Below are 23,629 nucleotides of genomic sequence, written 5' to 3' on the forward strand. Positions count from 1 at the left end.
ATAACAGTATTGTCTCTCTTGAAGACAAGACTTCCAAACCTCAGCAGTTTTTAAATTCCTTACTGGGACGGGGTGGGAGTGACTGTGAACTGTGGGACACCCAGCAGCAGCCTAGCCTCTATTCACTCAATGCCAGTCCCACCCTGACAACTGCAGTTACCACTGGGTAGTGCCAAGTGTCTCTGGCGAAAGCAGTGCCAGGTTTGAGACCATGGCTCCAGCACAATGGCTCCTAAACTCTTTTGTTTAGGTTCTGGTTCCCTCGTTGGATCACGAAAAGCTTTGGATTATGCTCCCAACAAAAAAGGCAGAGGGCCGCACCGTGGCACAGTGAGTTAATGCCCTGGCCTGAAGCGCCAGCATTCCATATGGGCGCCAGTTCGAGACTTGCTGCTTCACTTCTGATCCAGCTCTCTGCTATGGCCTGGGAAAGCAGTAGAAAATGACCCAAGTGCTTGGGCCCCTGCACACACGTGGGAGACCCGGAAGAAGCTCCTGGCCCCTGGCTACAGCCAACTGGGGAGTGAACCAGCGGATGGAAGACCTCTCTCTCTCTCTCTCTCTCTCTCCCTCTCCCTCTCCCTCCCTCCCTCTCTCTCTCTCTCTGCCTCTCCTCTCTCTGTGTAACTGACTTTCAAAAAAAAAAAAATAATTAAATTAAAAAAAAAAAGACCCAAAAATGAGATGTTAAGCTCATTGTTAGCCACAGTTCAGACATACTAGAGAAACAGCAGCTAGAGAAACTGACATCTCCATCAGATTCTGGAAGTATGATCAATCCTAGGAGTTAATTCCACAATAGGTAATAAACAACTACACAGAACCTTCACAGATCTTCAAAGAAAATTACCGAATCACACTATAATCCATAATTTCCAAAGTCATATGTATGCCAAAGGAAAGTGCAAAAACTAATCACTTTAAAAACCACTGGTATTATATTTTGCATTGTATTTCTTATATTATATGCTTTACAGTAACTGTTCTAGTTCTTCATCAACATTACATTAGCCCTAAATGCTAACCTTAAGCTATTCAGAGAATTCTCAGCCACCTACTAATTAACTGTGGATCTCATCATTTAACAGCTATGTCTTCCTGTTCATCCACAAAATGGGAAGAATCCTTCATAACCATAACTGGGACTTCAATTTTAAAAGCGAATGAGGCAGTACTTTGTAAAATATGAAGTACTTGCATATAAATGCACTTTCTACTTCTAATTTCATTAGGTAATAGATTTTAAAACCTCTGAAAAATGTTAAAAGGGACTTTCAGAGACTATACAGAAATTACCTTAAGTCTCTTTTCATCTTCTATTAACTGAGTCACAAGAAAGCAACAATCCAATCCCTAAACAGTCATTTTAGGTTGAAGAAGTTAAATGAGATCTCGCTATTTACTTACACTCAAACTTTAAGCGGAGCAAAACGTGGCCCTGAGAAGCTAAGGTACTCAGCAGCATCACACAGCCAGCTGCTAGCACAGCAAAGAACTAGCAGCTGAAGCACCTTGCTCAATGTTTTGTGGGAGGTAGTAGTGTGTGCTGGTAATACACATTACTGTTTGGAATGAGGCAGTGTTCTGACCTTGAGTCAAACTCAGGATCTGCTTTACTAGCTGGCTGATATCATGTCTCAGCCTCCTCAAATGTAAAATGGAAATGATAATAATACTACAATCTTATATGGTCACTGTGAGAATAAGTGAAAGCTAACTTAAAACTTACTGTTACACTTACTACTGTTTCAACAACACTATACCATCTCATTTCCACTAATTAGAAACTAAGACATCTGCAAATTTCTTTGTCCCATGAAAAGAACTGGAAGCTTACATTTTTACTGATATGGAGGGAAGGTGGCCAAAGACATCATAGTACAGTTGAGATCAGTATCTCTCCCACTCATTCAAACCACATGTATACAGACCTATTAATAGTAAAAGAGTTCTTCCCATACACACAGACTAGAGAGAACGATAATCAAACTGAATTTTAAATTCAGTTATGAAGGATTCATGTTTTCATCTTTAAAAAGGCAGACTCAACATGCTAAAATACATATATTCTACTTTAACTCTCGTAACTCCTTGCTGAAAGGCACACCAAATTCAGTTGCTTTTTACTTCCTCTTTCCACATGTCAGTTTCCCACAAACTTAACTAGTAGGCAACACTAGCCTAAGCAGGCTTGAAAGTTTGGCACTTGTTATCTATCCTGCAACACAAACATATCCTTAAAAAATATTAGATCACACAGATTCTTGTCTAGCTCTACCTGAATCCAAGTATTATTCTTCATTCATCAAATACTTCATAAGTACCAGCACCTAGCTATGTGACAAGCACAGTTCTCTCCAGCAGTATACAGCAGGAACCAATAACAAAATATCCTTGTTCTCATGGGGCTTACATTCCAATTCCAGCAGGATAGGGGAGACAGACAGGCAGTTAACAAGTATGTATCCAGTACAGTGTGTCTGTGGTAGTATAGTTTAGGAATGAGGGAACAGCCAGCTTTATTAAGCACTTTGCTAAAAGCAGATCTTGGCTTTCTATTTCAATTTGCTGATCCTAGACTCCCCTTGGGCTGGGCACTCGCAGTGGAAGAGCAGAGGGGAGGAGAGGGTGGACACAAACACACAGATCGGATCTCTGGCTGAAAGTGGGAGTGTCACACCCTGGAATGCCAGTGGCATCACCATGCTCCTCATGTTGCAGAAAGCCAAGAGCATCACAGAAACAAGCACATTATTTGCTCTTTGGAAACTGTGGCTAGGGCAGGGAACTCTGCGAGGGACGTCAAGAAACCTACTATTTCCTCTTCTGCCAGCGACTCTCTCTGCCACCTCAGGCGTGCCCGCCGACCCAGGTGACCTCTGGTATCCCCACCCGCGTGCTGATCCTCCTCGACTGTGCCACTGGGCTAGTCTCTTAAGCCCTTAAGCCTCGGTGTCATCTGTTAGAGGAGGCCAGTGGAATGACACTGCTTGGCAAACTGTCTGGTCCTCCCCAGCAGAAGCTATTTAAATACATAGATCCAAGCCTGCTACCTGCTTTACAGGAACATCAGGGAGATTAAGGCAAACTATAAAATGCCTTCAGCTCTCCGCAAAGAAAGGGTACTGCATGGTACTAGTGCTTATCATTTTTACCATGACTATTCTTTCCAATTATATTGCCTTGCCTTTCCATGCTATAACCAAAATAACCAAGAGGCCTCCAGAAATGAAATACATAGTTAGAAAATCAGAACAAACAGAACTATAATCACAATGATAAGGGAAATGAGCCTGCTAAGAAATCAGAAGTCAACATCTCTTTTCCTTCCCCTAGTCTCTCCCTTGCCTAAGTTGCTAAAAGTAGCATGGCCCTACAAGAGGGTTGAGCACACCAGTGTTTACGGGCAAAATCCTTAAAAAGGATGATAATGTGACTCAGTCACCAAGAGACAGAGCACATAGCTAAGGGGTGTCCTGAGGTATTCCTCTCTGTTTGACAAGTCAATTAAGAATATCCACACCTAGCCTATTCACTCCCTTGGATTACACAGGGCAGCTCTCTGAGGTAAGTTTTGGCTTGGTGATACAGAAACAGCATTAGCTTGCCATAAATGCTGGGTCAATTCCAATGAAAACAGAAAGGGTACATAGATTGGTGATGACGAATGCCAGCTAAATCCTTCTTTACAGAGAGAAAGCAACTACCAGTGACAGCTGTTACTAAGGCAAAGTCAAAACAGCTCTAACTTTCACTTTGACTAAAACTTCTAAGGCCCTTCCCTCTTAAAGTAGCAACTTTACACATTGTGTTGGTAGTGTACTTACTACAAACATGTCATAGCCCTTGCAAACCAACATGACCAGTGGCGCATTCAGCTGTCCATGTCTAAATGTGCTGCTGCCCGCTTCTCTCAACAGCCCAGCTAGCAAAAAGGATGAAAATGCGGCCTGCCCAAGACCAGTGGCTCTGCCACCATTGCTGCAGGGTTTTAAGATAACAGGGGGCTGGCACTGTGGCACAGTAGGTTAATCCTCCGCCTGTGGCATCGGCATCCCATATGGGCACCGGTTCTAGTCCCGGCTGCTCCTTTTCCAATCCAGCTCTCTGCTATGGCCTGGGAAAGCAGTAGAAAATGGCCCAAGTCCTTGGGCCCCTGCACCCACGTGGGAGACCAGGAAGAGGCACCTGGCTCCTGCCTTCGGATTGGCACAGCCATTTGGGGAGTGAACCAACGGAAGGAAGACCTTTCTCTCTGTCTCTCCCTGTCACTGTAACTCTACCTTTCAAATAAAATAAATAAAATCTTAACAACAAAAAAAGATATCAGGAGGGATCACAGAAAGTACCTTCAAGAGATCACATCTGTCTCTCTATTCACCAACTACAGAATTGCTGCCCCAAAGTGATACACCAGACCACTGAGTCACAACAAAGGCCAAGAGGAGTTTTTTCATTAAAAACAAAAACAGGTGGGCCGGCGCCGCGGCTTACTAGGCTAATCTTGCGGCTTGCGGGGCCAGCACACCGGGTTCTAGTCCCAGTCGGGGCGCCGGATTCTGTCCCGGTTGCCCCTCTTCCAGGCCAGCTCTCTGCTGTGGCCAGGGAGTGCAGTGGAGGATGGCCCAAGTGCTTGGGCCCTGCACCCCATGGGAGACCAGGATAAGTACCTGGTTCCTGCCATCGGATCAGCACAGTGTGCCAGCCGCAGCGCACTGGCCGCGGCGGCCATTGGAGGGTGAACCAATGGCAAAAAGGAAGACCTTTCTCTCTCTCTCTCTCTCACTGTCCACTCTGCCTGTCAAAAAAAAAAAAAAAAAAAAAAAAAAGGTAACCTCTAAATGCACGCGCATTTAATGTTTAATTCCCAACTGCCTTCCTCTACCTATTTTACAGTGCAAAAACAGGGGTTGGGGGAAGACAGAATTCTAGGGAATGTGAAAAACAATGGGCTGGTGCCTATACTACCTCTTTCACCAAGGCTGCAGAAGCACTGAAATATGCATCTCTTTTCCTCCCAGCCATCAGTCTCACCCAGTTCACAATGGTACTACAGATACAAAGAACTTTGCCCCTCAAAATAATAATTAAAAAACAAGGGCTATGCAGCAGGGAGTAAGTGACAGTGAGAACGAAATATCTCTTTGTTTGAACGCTGCAAAGAAATTCTCTTAACAATAAAAGCAAAACATCTGCCTTCATTTAAAAGTTTGAGTTGTGTGTGATTTCCTGCATCTAAGAACCTCTTTCTGAACTACAAAGAGGCCACAAAACATCACATTTTCCCCCTCCCAGCTTCCCCCTTCAAAAACCCACAAGATGATGATTAACAAACAGCCCCTTGTCTTCAGACATAGTCTTAGAAGCCACAAGGAAAAGATAAAAGTTAAATAGAGGAACAAGTTTGTAAACAAATGAGAAATAGGGTGCCTAGGAAGGAAGCAAATTCCATCTTGATAAGTCAGCAGCTCTCCTAGCCCACAGGGGGAGACTCCCAGTGAAAGCAGCCCCCACCCTCTGGCCCACTGAAGAGCAGTCTGGAGAGGGGCCAGCCTGGGCCTGCCAGCCGTGCACTGCAGGCAGTTGCAGAGAATCCCCGGACACTCAGGGGTTCTGGATATGAGCCTACAGTTCACGGACTCAAGGACAAACTCAAAGACTATCCCAGCTTCCCAGGGCCTCTCTAATCCAGGAAAGATCTGGGACCTGTATCTCCTAGAAGACATCCCCCAGGTAAACTCCTTGGAGTACTCTATCTATTACCCATTAGCTGGATCAGCTGGATCACTTCCTAGAGACCTGAGCATGTGTAATCACCTTTTGATTGGTCATAATCCCTTTTCTCAGGATCACTGTAAGAACTCTGACAGTGTGCCCTCATCAATGGTGACTACACGCCAAAAAGGTAACAAATATACACTTCCATTAGAAGGAAATTCCAATGCCCTTCAACAGTCATTGCTTTAGATGAAAAAAATTTACAAATATTCTTCTATGGAACCTCAAAAATGACAAAATTAAGAACCCATCCTAACACACACACACACACACACACACACACTCCCAATTGGTTAAACTGTGTCCTCCTGATCTGTTTCTCTTGCAGGTCCTGTAACAAGTGAAAAAAACAGCTGAGTTTTGCCCAAGTGCTGCCAACTGCTATCAACTGCTCAACCCAAGGGTAATTTTAGAAAAACACATTTTGGATCCAGCTCTCTGCTATGGCCTGGGAAAGCAGCAGAAGATGGCCCAAGTCCTTGGGCCCCTGCACCTGCATGGGAGACCCAGAAGACACTCCTGGCTCCTGGATTCAGATCAGCTCAGCTCCGGCTGCTGCAGCCAACTGGGGAGTGAACTAGAGGATGGAAGTCCTCTCTCTCTGTCTCTCATTCTTTCTCTATAACTCTGATTTTCAAATAAAATAAATAAATCTTAAAAAAAAAAAAAAGGAAAACACAACATAAACCTGCATGTATCGACAAAAGTGAAGTTGGCCCCATCCTAAAGTGTCCAAATCAGAGAAGGGAAAAAAAATCCCCATCCATAACCTCCAACAGCTTACTATTAATTGTGGGATATTACTGGACAATAATACAATCAACAATACATTAACCCTTAATGAGAAACAAAAACCCACAAATCTCTCCTACTCACCCTTCCACATACACCCAACACCATTCCCCAGTATATATGGAGTTTATTGTACAGTCACCAACATTTCATTTGAAATCTCTTTTAAAGATTTTCTAGTATGCCACCCATTGTAGAGTCCCTCTAGATTATGTCCTAATGTTTATAAAGAAAAACAAACTGCCAGCAAAATTATTGTTGGTGTATTAAGTACTTTCAGCTAACACACCCCACCTTTGAGAATGATTCCCTTTCAATATTATACAAGAATTCAATCACCCCATTTCCAAAAAACACCTTAGTCACTATGTATGAATACAATAGACCCACCACTGCCTAAGCATTCCAATACCTACTCCCCATCTACTGTTCAAAACCTAAATGGACATGAGAAAGAATATGTAGAAGAAACTAGTAATGTTTAAAAAAAAAAAAAAGTTACCTGAAGACAAATCTGGTATCAACAGAACTTTAAACAAATTGACTTCCACTGCAAGCAACATCCCCCAAATAAATTTACTGCACCCTAGAATCAAACACACTCAAGGCTGGAACATCATGTCAGTCGTATATTACTTCAACCTCAATAAATCTCTTCTTACTCTCCAAATCCTAGGCTGCTTTCTAAAACAGTTCACTAAAATGCACCAACCTAATTAACAACAGCTTCCTCTGCAACAGTGGCCTTGATTTCACTTATTTACACATTAACTGCAGCCTCCTTTTGGCCAATCCAGTCTATTCTCTGTACCATGCCGAGCCTTTTATCTGCCCTGGACAGCATTTTCTCCAGCAGATGAAGTAGATGCCGATTGATTTGCTGTCGAGCATGGTAAATTAATAGCAACAAATTGCTGAGGGCCCGTCTCGCTGCTCCACCATGCTTCGGCAGTTTTGCTTTATTTGCTCCATGATGGGCAGCAGTCGGCCTCTTCAAGTCAATTTCTTCTTAACAACCTGCAATACTTTTCAATGGTGAAAATAGAGCTGTTCCTTGTAAGTCAGAAATCAATATCCTATTGCCCTTAGAAAATGCTAAACAAGCAGTATTGGCAATCCACTTGGTACTAGAGGGTATCAGATATAATGCAAATCCATACTGCTTCCCTCCTTGTAGTTATTACAGTTTGCTAAAAGGTTCCTAATGTCATTTATCATCATTTACCATCGACCAAAGAGGCTATGATTATGATATCCTATCAGCTGGCAAGGCCCTTTCATTTCTATTCAATTAATATTTTAGCAGCACTCAAACGGTTGTGGCCCAAGTCTTGTAATAAAATTTACATGGCATGGAATGAAACTGGAATTTTCCTTTTTGATTAAAAAATAGTAATACTATACATACACATACCCCCTTCACACACAATATGCACATACAACATATATGCATATTTATATATAAATGTGCAATACTCACTTTAAAATTCTTTAAGTGTTGTATATTTCTAAAATTTTATGATTTCAAAAATTCAAATACTAATTCAAAAATTTTTAGAAAAGACCTTCAGATTACAGAATACTAACTATGAGGAAGTCATGAGGCATTCTTGTTCTCATCTCTTTAAAATGTCCTATGTCCTTCCATTCATAGCTTCTACTGGTTGAATTCACATACGATCATCCTCATTTACATACGATCCCCACTTTTCAGAGTAGAAACTGCTGCCCTCAGATCCCATCAGATAGGATTTCTTTAATTACAGCCTGACAGGTGAAGGAAGGGCACAAGTGGTCTTTAGTAATGGTATCAACCCCAAGCATCAACCACTTCTGCCCTAGTCACTGACCCATTTAGAAGCCACATTGTATTTTACAGAACAATCAACAACAAAAAAAGTGACAACTAAACCTTGCGCCGATTGTTCCATCAAAAACCCGATTGTCCCATCAAAAACCAAATAAAAACCTCCCACATTTAGGAAAATCCGTGGGCTAGAAAGGGCAATGTTCATTTTTAAAAACGGCATTCTGAAGTAAACACGATTAAAACATGTGCTATTTCTAACCAGGTCCTATTTGTCATCTTCGCATTCACACTAGAACTTAAGACCCCAGTGAAGCATTAATTCCCACTAGACTAGAACACTCCACCCTAACTCTTTTGGGCTGTTTTCACAGCTTCATCTGCTCAGCTCTATCAATTCCACTAAAGATTACCAGAAATTAGATTCATATTTTATGCTCCCAATTCCATGTCATGTCACTGAGTTCCCTTTTAAAAAAAAAATCCACTAATTCTACCAGAGTAATGCTATTTACTCAGTTACCAAAATTTAAATTAATTATGTTCTCAAACATAATTGTTAAAAATTGGCAACATTATGCAGGCTTAATTAAGATTAAATCCAATTTACTAAATGTACTTTAATTGGTACTAATTACATTAGCTTTCATTTCAGAATGACAAATTCCCCATAGGTTTCACTTTATAGTTCTCTATCAGAATCAACATAGGGTGACTGATGCCGAGATCATACAAAAAGGGGAGGGGGAACAACATCAAACCCCCACCCCATTTATCACTGCTTCATATTTTTATCTTTTATCAGTTTGCTAAGTCACAGAGCCATGACTCCATCACAGCCATCATTTTCTGTTCCAATGAAAAATTTCTCTAAAAATAAATACTCTGTGGCTGGCCACAGCCAAGAACAGGAGCGTTAACCAAAAGATACACAAAGGTTTCAAATATCAGGGCCACCAATTACTAGGGTACTTCCAAGGACTCCTGGGACTCCTACTCTTGAACCCTTCGAGACACAAATATAATAAGTGAATAAGCCTAACCCGATCTTGAGAAGTAGGCCCAATTACGCCGCGGGGCAACTTCCCTGCATTATTGCTGCTTTCCATTACAAGGGTATACAGTGAGTGCATCTGGAAGAGAGGCTATGAGGAACTAAGGCTGCCTGCCTAGAAAAACAAATAAAGACAGATATGCCTCTGTGCTTAAGGGGGAGAAAGAAAGAAAATATAATAAGTAGGTGGTTTGCAGGGCTGTCTGTATTTCATAATGTGATAAACTGCCCTCAGGATTCCTTATATGATTGAATTTAAAAGCAAGGGGGAAAAAAGGGAAAATGTACTCTTCTCAATTTTAAATGGTTGGCGTTTGAGGCCAGCAGCTGGACAAGAAGATGACAGAATTAAAGAGGAACAAAATGTGTAAAATTAAGGAATCTCACTACCACCACCCCCCCCAAAAAGACATGCATGCAGCCAAATACAAGCTATGTGCTTCTCAGAAATGTAGACGATACAAGATCTGAATGATTAAGGCAAACCAGGTACAGACAAATGAGAAATAAAGGGACATTACTCCTCTGGTCTAATCTTCAAAAAGACACTAATCTTTGGAAAGGAGATGAGGACCCAAAAAAAAAAATTTAAGACCCAGACCTAAAATGAAAGGTAAGAGGGTAATTACCCAACAACATCGTTCATGTAATTTAACTGTACAGTAGAACTAAGGCGAGCCCATCCATAAGCATGAGTAGATAATGTTTCTGCAGGCCATATTTACATGACTTATCGAAACTGAAATGACAAAGATGCCAAAGGAAGAATTCAATTTTAACATGGGGCAGTCAAACTACACCATAATGCTTATATTGCCTTAGCCACTGCCTTCGCCAATTAGTATTTGAAATAAAACAGCATCTGAAATAAAAAGTCCTCAAGGTAAGGTCCCATTCCCCAACACGATGTTTTGTTTTCAAATATTATCCGTTTGATTGCCATTACTATCTAATAGTCATCTTGTAAAGGTCTACTATCCAGGTATGAGCTGAGTATCTGGTGAATAACTACACCCAGAAAAGGAATCCATTAATAGTGAAAGCCTAATAATACGCGGTCTTTTCATACTTTCTAAACTTAGAAGGTAACGACATCTACTTTGAACATAAATAAGAGATGAAAAGCATTAAGTTTTCCCTTGTCTTTTTCCCAGCAGGCAAACACATATACACATCTATTCTGAAATGGCTGATGAGACCTGAAGCACTTCCACTAGGAGATCACTAAAAACCAATGCTTCCTAGAGGAATTATTATTGCCAAACAATATTTTATAAACAGAGATAGATAGAAGCCATTTCTCCTTCTAGGAAACTTAAGCCAAACCATTTTATTCAGTCTCTTGAAAAACGAAAACAAAACAAACAAAAAAAAAGGTGATGGCGGGGGCCGTTTTGAGTCAGACCTCTCAACATTTTCCAACTAAACATTAATCTTTTTTCTTTTTATGCCGGATTAATTGCTAGATTTGAAGACCCAGTGTTGAACCTTATCACATTTTCCTATCAGGCTCATTTACTCTGTACAAATTTTGGAAGTATGGGTTACAGTTCCTGCTAAGACCCAACTAAGTAGCCTCGGGGGACCAGTACAAGGATTTTACATCAATTTCTTTTGTAGCTCCACAGATTTCATTCTCATTCTCCCAGCTCACCCTCTACCCATTCTTTCACACTGAGCCAAGGAAGGCTCCACAGAATTTATAGTTTTATTTTTTATGTTTTGCAAGAAAAGCTCTTTCGTAAGACAAGTTCGCAATGCCCAAAATATATAAAGCAACTCTTTCAAAACAACATGTATCTTAAAATTTAGCACTCTGCTTCTGAAAAGTGTACAAAGTTTAATATAAATCCAGGACTTTTTAGAATAACATTTTTAAAAGATTAACATTAGGGTAATATAGAAGAAAGATGGATATCCACACGTGAGAAAACAGCATGTTCTCCAGCCTTTTAAAATACAGGTAGCCACAACAAGGTGTAGAATAAAATTGCAAAACATATCATTTTCTTTTCAAAGCACACCCGTATTACTGTCACTGAAAATGGTTATGAAGAAATAATAACTTACCTGCTTGTGCATTTCTATATTCAACCCATAGGACATTTCATAATACTGTCAAAGAAGGAAAAGCAATTAAATTTGTGCCTTTCATCAATCTCCCTAGTTCGTTCAAAACGCCTCAAGTATATTTAAAACATTAAAAACCTCACCTAAATAAAAATATCCCTAATACCTATGCCAATAAATCAAGGGGGACACCCAATCATTATCTTTTGCCTCAAAACCTAGAAGCAACACAGACTCCAAGAGAATAACTCACAGAACTAGGAAAAATTAAGTTCAAACACAGCATTCTTAACATCTCCTGTCATCTTTGGACATTACAAGCAGATGAATCCAAAAGGCCTGATGAAAATTCGATACCATATGGACTCTAATTCCTAGCCACTGTGCAAACACGTCTCTAACAAATGCTGATGCTTGGAGAGAACGGTTGAAAAAGGTGAGGCTACTTCAGAGGTGGGCTTCTGGTCTGTTCACCTCACACAGCCAAAGCCAAAGAGCTCAATGGAAAATGAATGAATTACTCCAGAGCCCTTTGAACAATCATCAAAATATGCTTCCTAATACTTCTGTAAAAGCATATCTGATTTTTTGAAGCTGTAGTGTAACTGGCATTACAGAAATTCTGGCAGAATAAATCCGTCATACAGGAGACCAAAACACTCCTCAAATCAATACAAAGCTATATAAATTGAAAACACACACAAATACAAACATAATAGTACCATACAGAGCGAGGGGAAAACTTAAAAAGGGATCTGATGCCTTTTCTTATCCATCATTCTTTAAAAGAAATGAGGCACATTAAAATTTAAACAGTGTACAGAAAAACCGTCTGGTTAAAATTGTTTGGAGCAAGAGCAATAAAACAACAAAGAAAACCACTAACAAAAACATTTTCCTTGCGACTAAACAAAACATAAATGAGGTTTTGTTTTAAAATTTTTTTTCAATTTGTAAAAACAAAGCACAGAAAATTATACCCCATGCAGCTGAACTTCTTGAGAATTCAAATCCAAGCTGGTTGTCAAAGGCAAGTTATAACATCCTAGAATTACAGGTTGCTAATGGACACACTCCCACAACCTCAACTACACTGGCAGGGCCACTGTGAGCTCTCCTGCAGCCTCCAGCAATGTGAACACAGTCTTGCTTCTGGTATCCCAAACTAATAGGCACTCTCAATCTGTGACACAGTTTTCTTACCATGACATAATGCCGTTGCATTTCCGTCTTCTCACTGGCGAGTTTCTCACATTCCAGCTTCAAACTGTTCAAGACATAAAATAATCTAAATACAGTGCAGAACTTAACTTACATCCTTCCAATCTAAACACAAATTCCCTCCTGTAAATCATCACCTACAAATGCCAAATCAACAGTCTTAAATACCACCCTCATTACTGAAAGAGAAGGGAGAGAGAAAGGGGTGACTGGAACCAGCCTGAACTTGTCTCTTCAGCAAGGATCAAATGTGAGGTCTTCCTTTTTAGTTTTCAAGTTTTAAGGAAACAAACCCCCTAGTTAATTTTAATTCTTCAGCCTTATCCAGAACTGAATATTCACTAAATTCACTTTAATAAAAACAAGGAAATAAACACTCGTAATGACTACAAATACAAGCACATAAAAGTCTGCCAAAATGTCACAGGGGAGTTTTTTCTCCTTATAGTGTCTTACGAAGAAATGCGTGAAATTAAGAATCCAGCATGTCTTATAAATGATGTCTTTTTTTTCCCCTCCAAAACACACAAGCTGAACACCACCAGCCGGCCGGGGCGGGGGGAAACCTTCCACCTGGTTCAGTGGCTTGTCTGGGTTCATGCATTTGTGAAATAAGAATTATGCACCACTAAAAAGACAGCCAGAGAAAAAAAATGTTCGAGGCACTCTAATAATCGGCTGGAAGACGAAAACATTCTTTTTTCCCTGGCATAAAAGTAATGAAATTGCCCACTCACGACTTCCCAGGGCCCTCGACTCTTCAGCAGAAAGGCAGAGAGGAGGGAGAAGGAACCAAGCCCGGAGTAATAAAGAACCACGCAAGTCAAAAGGCCCCAGAATCTTCCCAACCTCCCATTCTGCTGGCCCCCATAAATCAATACCGAAAGTTTGGCCTCAGCATTTTCCAAGTCTCCCCAGTTTCGATTGTTCTGACTCCCCCCGCTTTTTTTTTTTAATTTACGGGAGAAGAAAGAAATGCTTCATTTCTTTACACCTGCCTTTAGGGAAAAAAGGCCTTGACTTGCCCTTTCTGCCCAGAGGAAAAATGATAATAATCCCTTAGTGGCGGCCAAAAAAAAAAAAAAAAAAAAAAGAAGAAGAAGAAAAGAAAGGGAGGGGGTGTTTGTGTTTGTATGTGGGGGGCAGCCGACAAGAGCTAAGCAAACAGGGGATCAGCTAAAGTCAATATCGTTACCTGTGGTATTGAGCCTGTAAAAACTGAAACTCTTCCTTAATCCGATCACAGGATTCGGAAATTGTAAATTTAAAGGGTTGAGCAGGCTGATGCGGTGCCTAAAGAACAACAATAAAATATTTAATTAGCCCACATCACAGGCGAAGCAGGAGATGGAGAAAACACCGCACGCGGCGCCGGCGGGGGTGGGGGACCTCGCGCCGGCAGGCAGCCGGGGAGCGACGACAACTCTCCTCCCGCCCCTCCTCGCGGGCTGCCCCGGGCCCCGGCGGGCTCCCGCCCGCGGCCCCGCGCGCCCCGGGCCCTACGGGTTCGAGCCCCGGCTCCCCTCCCCGGCCAACCGCGCCGCGCCCACTCCCTTCCCACCCGGAATCGAAACTGGCCCGTCGGGGGGACCCGCGCCATGGCGTCGGGCCGCGGTCAGGCCAGGCAGGGGGGCGCGGCCGCCACCCTCCGGCTGGCCCGTTCGCTCGCTCGCTCGCTGCCTCGCTCGCCGGCGCCGGGGGCCCGCGGCGCGAGGGGCCGCTGCCCCGCACTCGCGAGCCGGAGCTGGCCCAGCAGCGCCACCGCCGCCGCCGCCGCTGCCGCTGCCGCCGCCGCCGCCGCCGCCGCCGCCGCCGCAGCCGAGGGCGCCCTCCCCGCCCCGGCGCGGAGTCGCGCCTCCTTCATCGCTCGCCACCCCCACCCCCCCCTGCGAGGAGTCGCGGCGCAGGGACGGCAACGGCTCGGCGCGGCTTCCAGGGGCTTCAAAGACAACAATAAGAAAATGGCTACAACTCAATTGCCTCTCGGCACCCCCTCCGACAGGGCCACCGCGCGCCGGGGGCGGGGGGCTGAGGGCAGGCGGGCGGCGGCTCCCGGAGCGGGCCAGCCGGGCTCCACGCCCCTCCGGCCAAAAGACACAACTCGGCGCGCGGGGGGCGACGCGGGGAATCCCCCCGCGCCCGGCGAGCCCGCGCGCCCCGGCCGCCCGCACTCACCGGGTGTCTGGTCTGCGGGTACATCTTGCTCAGGTCGCGAATCATCCAAGCCGATTTAGTTGGCTGCGCAGGGCAGAGGCGCGCGGCTCATTGGCTTTAATGGCCCCGAGGAGGCGGCGGTGGCGGCGGCGGAGGAGGCGGCCGGCCGGGTCCGAGGGGCGGCTCGGGCGGTCCCGGCCCCCGCCGGGTCTCGCGTGACGCGGGCGGCAGGAACGCGCGGCGGCTGGGTGCCGGCGGCCGGGTCGCTCCGCATTCCTCGCGGGCGTCACTGGCCCGCCGCGGGCATTGTCCGGCGCGCGGCTCCCGCGGCGGTCCTCCGACGTCCGCTCCTCAGGGCCCCGGCGCCGCGGCCGCGCCGCTCCCCGGGCCGGCCAAGTGCGAGCTCCGAGCTCCGCGCCCCGCCGCCCGCCGGCAGCGCCGCCTGCTCGCTCGCTCGCTCGCTCGCTCCGCGTCCCACTCCAAACTTTTTTTTATTTGTCTTTTAATTGGCTGTTATTCCTCCGAATGAATGATCTGTCTTCTTCCCTAAGAGCAAACACAAACTCCTTTGGTTCGGAAGAGGTCTCGGCGGTGCTTTTTGGTTTCTCTGGAGAATTTTTTTTTCACTTCACAGCAACGATCTTTTAAAAGGCACCTTTTAGCTTCTTTTACCACATCTCATTTCCTTATTTTTCTTCCTTCCTGTTTTTTTTTAACCCCAAATTGAAGGGGATTATAAAAATAAAAGAGTGAAACGCTTGCGGCTTTTTTTTTTAATTCTCTCTCCTTTCAAACTCTGCGAACACCACCTCAAAATAATATACAAGTGTGTGAGAGAGGGGGAAGAAAGCAGCCAACAGCACAAACACCCGCTCAGAACAGCTCTAACAACACGCTCTGTGTAGGTGACTTCTTTGACCAAATTTAGCAGCAGCTAATCATTAACATTCTGATACATATTCACAACCGTCCGAGGAGGGGCCGCGGAGCATCCCGGGAGATGTAGTCCGCCCCCGGCGACCGCGGCTAAGGATACGGCCAGATTGACTACAATCACCGGCCGGCCACGCGACCGCTCTGGGGCGCTCTCCAAGCGCCCCGCCCCTCCCCGGCGCGGTAGGCGTCTCCAGCAACCAATCAGAGGTAGCTGAACATTAATCGCCGTTCTGTGTTACTGCCCATCATTTCACTGCTGACAAATGGTGAGGCGCGGAGGAGGAGTCGACAGCGCTGGAGCCCACGTGGGGGCCGGGCGTCGCCCGTGGCTCCCGCCAATGAATGGAACGAGATGGGGTTGGCGGAGGCGGGGCGGAGGTGGCCCGCCCAAGGCGGAGCTTCGCCTTGGCTGACGTTCCTTAGCGCGAGCGTTCGAACCGGGGAAACATTTGTTCAGCTGTCAATCAAAGTAACGTGGGGCTGGGAGAAGCGGCGGCGGCGGCGGCGGCGGCTGCTGCTGTTGCTGCTGCCCTGGCCGCATCTTCAGAAGGAGGTGTTGGTGGCAAAATAAAGAGGGTGGAGGGACGGCGAGAATGCAGGTTGGTCAGGAGCTCTTCCTCCGAGTCTCGTCCTCCCACCCGGCCCCTCGCCACCCTCACGCTTCAGGTCCGGATCACCGCGGCCGCGCCAGGAATGCGGACTAATTAGGGTCCAATGTCTTCTTAAAGAGACAAGCTCGGCCTTGTGCAACGCGCCGAAACCCCTGTTGAGACAGGAGAGGGAGGCTCGCGCTGATCCCACTTCGTTCGGTTCACATCAATTTTACGCGCCGCTGGAGCCGGCATAATTTTCCGTGTGAACGCGGACTCGGGCCCCTGTTCCTGCTTCCAGCCGCAGACGGGAGTCGCGGGACGCCGGCCTCCGGGGTCGGGGGCTGCGGGGGGGAACTGCCTTTGCCATTTAACCCCGGAGTGAGCGCCGCCCTGGGGGCGCGTAGGCGTAACCGCTGGGGCAGAGGACCAAGGCTTGGGGGGGTCATCGGATTTCCCAAGAAACTTTGCCGGCCAGGGCCGGAGCCCAGCAGGTGGTCGGTGTGCCCTGGGGCACGCCCCCGGGGTTCAGGAGGCGCCTGTCCCATCTTTCACCCGCCCGGGGTTGAATGGGGCCGGAGGCCGGCGAGCCTCGAGGGATAGTGCGTAGGCCAGGCCAGGCCAGGCCAGGCCTGGGCGAGGGCTGGGGGCGCCAGGACAGCATCCCCGGGAAGGGGCCAGCGGCTGCCGCCGCACCTTCTGACGGATCTCCCCAGCTTCATGGTAGGCCGCTGCGGCTCGCATTCTTCCCCAGCGAGCATCGAACCCCGGGCGCCCTCGACAGAATTCTGGAGAAAGTCGAGCGGGGGATTAGCTAAAGTAACTGGGTTTCGGACGTTGATTTGTGAGCGTCCTTTGCCCGCGTTAGCCGAGATGGCGCTGTTAATTGAGCGCAGGTGGAAACCCCGGTTTTGGTTTGAGATGACATCCCTTTGAGTGATGAAATCCAACCTAGCACATTCCCTGGACCTCCTGCGCGGCGGGGAACCCCTACACAGGAGGGCTGTGGTGGTCTGCACACGGAAACCCCATAAGCTCACAGAAGCTTTCCATTCAGTTCAAATACTGCCTCCACCTTCCCGGAAGTAAGAGGATGGGGGGCCTCTCTTTCTGAGCCTCCCACTGCCTCGTACACAACCACGTGTTTGGTTCAGCACTGGAGTTATGGCCAGTCCAAAATAACGTGAACACACACAGGATTTTGAGTAAATGGTATGGGGGTGGGGGGGAAGGAGTGAAGTAGCTCAATAATTTATAAATGATTGCGTGCTGAAATTATAATATTTTGCATAAATCAGTTAAAATATATTCCAGAAATTCATTTTGCCTTTTTCCCTTTTTTATCCTGGCAACTACAAAAGTTAAAATTACTTTCATGTGGCTCAGAAACATTCCCCAAAAGCAGAAAGTTAGAAGACTTGGGTGATGCAGTTTCTACATTAGGACAGTGGATTTTCTAAAAACAGCAGCAACAATCACGTTTTATTGCAAGCCTGGTTGTTTGTTCCCATTGGAATGTTTCAATAGTTTGTTACATCACCCACAGTGCCTCTGCTGAGAGTTCCCTGTTCTCTATTACAGTTAAAATGTTATCAAGTTTTGGGAGAACAGGGACATCATTGTATTCAGGGTTGCACTCCAGATGCCTAGAATGATGTGTGGCATATAGTTGGTGCTCAGTAAACACTTCCTGATAGCATTCATGCATAAATACCACTTTGTGGCAGTATAAAAAGGTGCTGCATGAGTTAGGTCACATGTATTGAAATTCTGCCCAGTGATTTCCCAGGATGGGAAAGGAGACTCCTGATAATAGAACCTGAAAGGGTCAGTGGACAAGGGGAAGACTTTGCCCTGTTAGGAAATATCAAACCGTTTGTAAGAAGGACCATTCTCCTAATCTCTCTCTACAGTTTGTGTCAACAAAAAAGTGGCCAGAGAAATCAGGATGTTTATTGTTTTACTAAGTACGGTTTTAAAATGCAGTTCTTGAGTATGTTCCCCATTTTGGCTGTGCTGCAGATCTGCCTCACTCACAGTCATGTCTCAGGAGGATGCCAGGGGGAGCAACCAGGGGCCCCTCCTCAGCCCCCAGCACAGAACAGGAGGGGGCTTGTGGTTTGCCTTGGTCTCCTCTGGGCTTCTCCTGTTGCTGAGCGTCCGTGTTGGAAGCCAGGCCTGGAAGGGCCAGTCTTGAAGTGGTGTATGCCAAGCCAACACCATTTTCACTTGGCTTAGAATTAGATCTTGTACTACTTCACCAACTACTTATTGAACTCCTACTGTGTATCCAAATATGGGCATTTAGCAATAAACGTGGCTATTCTTGATTGTTTGCTCTGCTCTACCCTCCTTGCCTGCTCAGTAAAAATTCATCTGGGCCTTTGACATACTTTGCAGCTCCTACAAAAGTGTTGTCATAGAGGGCACTGAAAAGGCACTTGAGCAGGAGTTTCACTTCCTGGTTCTGCTGTACCTACTCCGCAGGTTCCTAGGGCCAGGCGGCACCCAGCAGCACCCAGCAGCCAGCAGCTTCCTCGGGAAGCCCCCTTAGGTGGTTTTAGAGTCAGCGTCTCTGGTGGGATTCACCCTTAGGAGCTGTCCCTGATACTCCAGAGAATGGAGGGCCACCAGGTTCTGGAGTGTGGATTTCTGGTAGGTTCCAGAAGGCACAATTTCTGCAGGGTCCACCTGCTGTTCCTAGAACAACACTTGTGTCTCTGCAGCACGATCTGGATCTGAGCCCTAGGGTGTGTTTGCATCTCAGAGGGAGCTCTTTTTCTGGGTGTTAGCCCTAGGCATTCTGCCTGCTCGGCACATCTTACATTTCTGTATTCTTCAGAGGTCTGTTCACCTCTTAGTTCACCAAACCCCTTTTGCTCCAATTCACTGTTAGAGGTAGTAATTTTTATACTGATTTTTTTGGTTCAAATTACTTTATGTTTCCCTCCCAGACCAATTCAGCAAAGAAAATAAGCAAAGTCTTCCTTCTTGGGGTGCACGAGGGACACACACAGTTAAACAAATAGCAGCATAATATGAAGGTGGCGGTAATGCTATGGAGAGAAAAAAAGCAGAACCAGAATAGAACTAATTCAGAAGGGAGGTCATAGAAGACTTCTCGGAGGAGGTGACATTTAAGCAGAGGCCTAAATGCCAACAGTCCCCCGTGGCAAAAATCAGAGAGAAGCAAATTTCAGTGGATGCCCCATAGAGGATGCCCCATATGGAGGCCCTGTATGAGGAAGTGTTTGTGAATGTGAGGATTTTTTTTGTAGATATAACTTTATCTACTGATTTATCTGAGAGAGAATGTGTGCTCACACTCACTGGTTCACTCCCCAGAAGCCCTCACAAAGCTGTAGTGGGGTGAAGGAGCTAGAAACAGGAGCCAGGAGCTCATCCTAGATCTCTCCTGTGGGTAGCAGGAACCCATCACCTGCTTCTTCCCAGGGTCCACATTAGCAGGCAGCTAGAATCAGAAGCCAGAGCTAGGACACAGGTATCCTAATTTGTGGCTTAACTGCTAAGGCAAAAATCCCTAGCCCCTTCCCTCCCCTGCTCCCTGGGAAGATTTGTTAAAGACTGGTGAGTGCCAGGAGAAGAGGAAAGTCAGATTAGGCAGTGGCCACATCCAGGGCTCACTTCTCACACCTAGTGGAGACTTGCTTCTTTCTTCTGAGTGTGATGGAAAGCCCTTGTGGAGGGAGCAAGGATTGTGAGCAGGGATCATTACAAATAGCAAAGTGCTCCTGAGATGAAGAACGCATCCATGTTAAAGGATAATCTGTTGTTTTACCTTGGGGGCAGCTAATGATGATTAGGGAAAAACACCCTGCCCTTCCCCACACACAGATCTCCTGGGCACTGCTGGTGCCTCATCTCTCCTAGTGAGTGATGGGAAATTTCTAATATGGATAAGAGCTTCCTGTGCAATTCAGAAATGTCAAACTCCACTTTGAATATACAAATAGAAAGCAATGATGGTATAGAATCGAGGATGCGTCACATTTACAGATCAGCCATCGACTTGCTCTGGTAACCGGCTTGTCACCACCCTCCCTGGCTAAGAGACTCCTTATTTAAAGAGACAGTACCTGAATTCACAAAGATGCCACATTTCTAACTCGTCTGATTGGGCAGAACTTGGCCAGCTAACCTACCTCTGTGTTCAATGTGGGGACTGCCAAGCCATCTTCATGTTGGGATGTACCTTAATTTGGTAGATAAAAGCCAGGTGGACACTTGTTGCCTTATTTTGTAGGGAAGGGACAAATGTATATTGGTACTAAGGAGGCTGCTGGGAGAAAAGAACTCTCCTTATCGGAATGCTACACGATTGGAACCCTTTGAGACTGTCCCTATTTAGGTCGAGTGGCAAGAAGTCACTTTTCTTCTCAGGGGTTGGCAAATAGGCACCGTGGGGCACAGAACTAACCTGGAAGTCAGTGGTAGAGTGGACCAGTGACTCAGCTTCATTGCTGCAACACTGGGGCAGGAAGTCAGGGTGCTTCACATTCTGAAAGAACTGGTGTGAGACTGGGAACGGCCTTTTGGCTTCATTACCCTAGTATAATGGGGAGTTCTGGGATACATGGCCGGCTGTGTGAGGATGATGAAGGTCTATAGAGGACCCTCATCTTCAGTAGTCACACCATAGATCAGCAGTAGCTCTGGGGAGGACCCTGGACTTCTTGCTAATCTGGACAAGTGTCTTCAACAGTTAGAAAGGGCTGTGCTTATACTCTAAGCTGGTAGATAAATCGTATCCATCTGAGAAATATACGATTAAAAACAGCCACTTCCTTGAGAAAAACTCACATTATCTTTGCTGTCCTTGAATCAGATGTTCCTGTTTGGTTCCCTTGCACTAAGGAAACAAGATACATTATCCCCACTTCTAGGCCGGCGCCGCGGCTCACTAGGCTAATCCTCTGCCTGTAGCACCGGCACACCGGGTTCTAGTCCCAGTCGGGGCGCCAGATTCTGTCCCGGTTGTTCCTCTTCCAGTCCAGCTCTCTGCTGTGGCCCGGGAAGGCAGTAGAGGATGGCCCAGGTCCTTGGGCCCTGCACCCGCATGGGAGACCAGGAGGAAGCACCTGGCTCCTGGCTTCGGATCGGCGCAGCGCAGGCCATAGAGGCCATTTGGGGGCTGAACCAATGAAAGGAAGACCTTTCTCTCTGTCTCTCTCTCTCTCACTGTCTAACTCTGCCTGTCAAAAAAAAAAAAAAAAAAGAAGATACATTATCCCCACTTTTAAGATTAACTGAGGCTCACAAGGAAGTTGCTTGCCCCAGGTTGTACAGTTGCAAATACTGAAGCTGGGATCAAAATGCCCGTCTCCTACCTCCTTATTTCACACTTCACAGAAACCCAGATTCCACAAGTGAGTATTCAATTAAAGTATGTAATTTAAGCAGTACCCAACTCACCTGCCCAGTTTGCGCCTCTTCAAGCAGATATTTTATTGCTGTGATGGGGGTGGAGAGTGAATCAGGGAATGATGTTCGGCAGCTGCCTCTGGGCGAAAGCTGAAACAGGATTCCCACTGCTGCCCGAGGAAGCCCAGCCTGCGAGCGTCTGCAGGCTCCTACATTCCAGAGAGGAACAGTGCCCAAGTTCTAGTTCTTTTACTTTTCAGCGAACAGCGGGGTTCACACCTATGCAGCAGCTCCCAGCGCCTTCGCACAGGCTCACATCTGTTCACTCTCACAACAGGCTGCAGGGCAGATAGCACAGAAAACCTGCGTGTTTACATTCAGAGGTGGGTGGTGTGGGAATGAGGTAGGTGTGGGCAAGGAGAAGTAGACGCCACACTGCTCTGTGTAAGAAGATAATTCGTGACAGCCTCCTAGTGTTGTCACTGAAAGTGGGGCCCCCTTCGCAATCTGCCATGATCTCCTCTTTGGTTTGTTCCTTTCGCGTTTTTGATCTCATTTGTGTGCTGTCCCCTTCATAAGAGAGGTAAGTTTGAAATGAGAAATTTACAGCACTGAAAATGTTTATTTTCTTGTCTCAGAGCTGAATCCATCATATGGGATGGATTTTGATTCAGGATCATCTGCTAAGTTTGATTATGTCCCCCCACACACACCTTTTTTTTTTTTTTTTTTTTAGTACTTCCTAAGAAACAAACAAACTGCTAAAATGAAGCCTATTTGGGGGAAAGCAACTGCAGCCACATTTTGTTAAAAATTCATTAGTTGTCTTATAGAGTGATATAAGTTGTTAAGGGTCTTTGACCTTAATGCTGGTATGTGGACTTGGACTGCTGTAATCCAATTCAGGACTTGTTCTAAAACTTCCATAGCTTCGAACAATGCTGGTAAATCACATGACTTTCTTTAATAGCAATGCTTGTAAAACAGTGTGAATGAGCCATGCTCATTCATGGCATAGTGTCTAGTCCAGTGCACCACTACTTTTAGAAAAGACTGTGATATTCTGGGAAACTCTCATTCATGGGGACACCCTCTTGCCTGTTTATACAAAACAAAATTTGTTTTTGAAGGTTTTTCCTAAACATGTCAGCAAGGGAGACCATCTGATTACCTGTATGAGCCACAAGTGCTCACTGTAGTTCTGTTGCCTATTATTACACCTGGTAATATGTATAGGCAGGAGGAATGTTATAATCCTTATTTTAAAGACCAGGAAACTGAGATTCAGAGAAACCAGTGGCCTCTTGAAGATTATACAACTAGTAAGCAGATAAGCAAACATGCTAGTCATTGAACTTGAGCTTTCAGATTCCCTAGAGCTACCTTTCAGTGCCTCACGATAATGACAGTGCTTTGTGCTTTACAAAGTGCTACCACCTGCCTCTCCCTTCCTTACAAAATGTTATTAGGAAGGGAGAGTGGGTATGGTTACAGCCATCTTAAAGACGTGAAAGCTATAACTCAGAGTAAGTGACTGGGCTGGCTCATGGGTGCGTATAAAGATAGGTACACATCTACAAACTAAATGGATATGGATAGCATATGTAATAATCTTGATTTAATATACTGAAATGTTTGCATTAGAAAATATAGAAAATGCAACTGTGGGCATAACCCATATGTCAGGTGATTGCCTGTCCTCATCTTGCAGCCCCTGGATTCTTTGTTTTTATAGCTTTAAATAAGCATGACTCACCATCAACCCATGAACCATCAGAAACCAAAGTCCTTCCCAGTAGCTCCAGGGGTTCCAAGGGCGGGGATCAAGGAGGGCAGCCACCAGAA

General features: G+C 45.7%; 1 protein-coding gene and 1 long non-coding RNA gene across 8 annotated transcripts in view; one reads left to right on the forward strand and one right to left on the reverse strand.

Moving 5' to 3' along the window:
* The window catches only part of TLE4 (TLE family member 4, transcriptional corepressor), a 166,106-nt gene extending 150,385 nt beyond the window's left edge, over positions 1-15,721 (reverse strand). For 4 of the 7 annotated variants that reach the window (XM_070050470.1, XM_070050461.1, XM_070050451.1 and 1 more), the window contains exons 1-4: positions 14,284-14,455; positions 13,918-14,015; positions 12,705-12,768; positions 11,502-11,546 (exon numbers count right to left, since the gene is read on the reverse strand). In XM_070050470.1, the coding sequence (XP_069906571.1) occupies positions 11,502-11,546; positions 12,705-12,768; positions 13,918-14,015; positions 14,284-14,322 (246 nt within the window). In that variant the 5' untranslated portion in view covers positions 14,323-14,455. Of the gene's footprint in view, positions 1-11,501; positions 11,547-12,704; positions 12,769-13,917; positions 14,016-14,283; positions 14,456-14,897 lie in introns of those variants that run through there. The other 3 variants (XM_070050454.1, XM_070050438.1, XM_070050442.1) reach the window with 2 other exon arrangements.
* Positions 15,722-16,301: 580 nt separating this feature from the next.
* LOC127491296 (uncharacterized) overlaps positions 16,302-23,629 on the forward strand; it is a 103,183-nt gene continuing 95,855 nt past the window's right edge. Inside the window, exon 1 of the long non-coding RNA XR_011379434.1 lies at positions 16,302-16,411. This is a non-coding gene — a long non-coding RNA (uncharacterized lncRNA). The remainder of the gene's footprint in view (positions 16,412-23,629) is intronic.

This window comes from Oryctolagus cuniculus, chromosome 1 (assembly GCF_964237555.1).
Source record: "Oryctolagus cuniculus chromosome 1, mOryCun1.1, whole genome shotgun sequence".
Taxonomy (NCBI): domain Eukaryota; kingdom Metazoa; phylum Chordata; class Mammalia; order Lagomorpha; family Leporidae; genus Oryctolagus; species Oryctolagus cuniculus.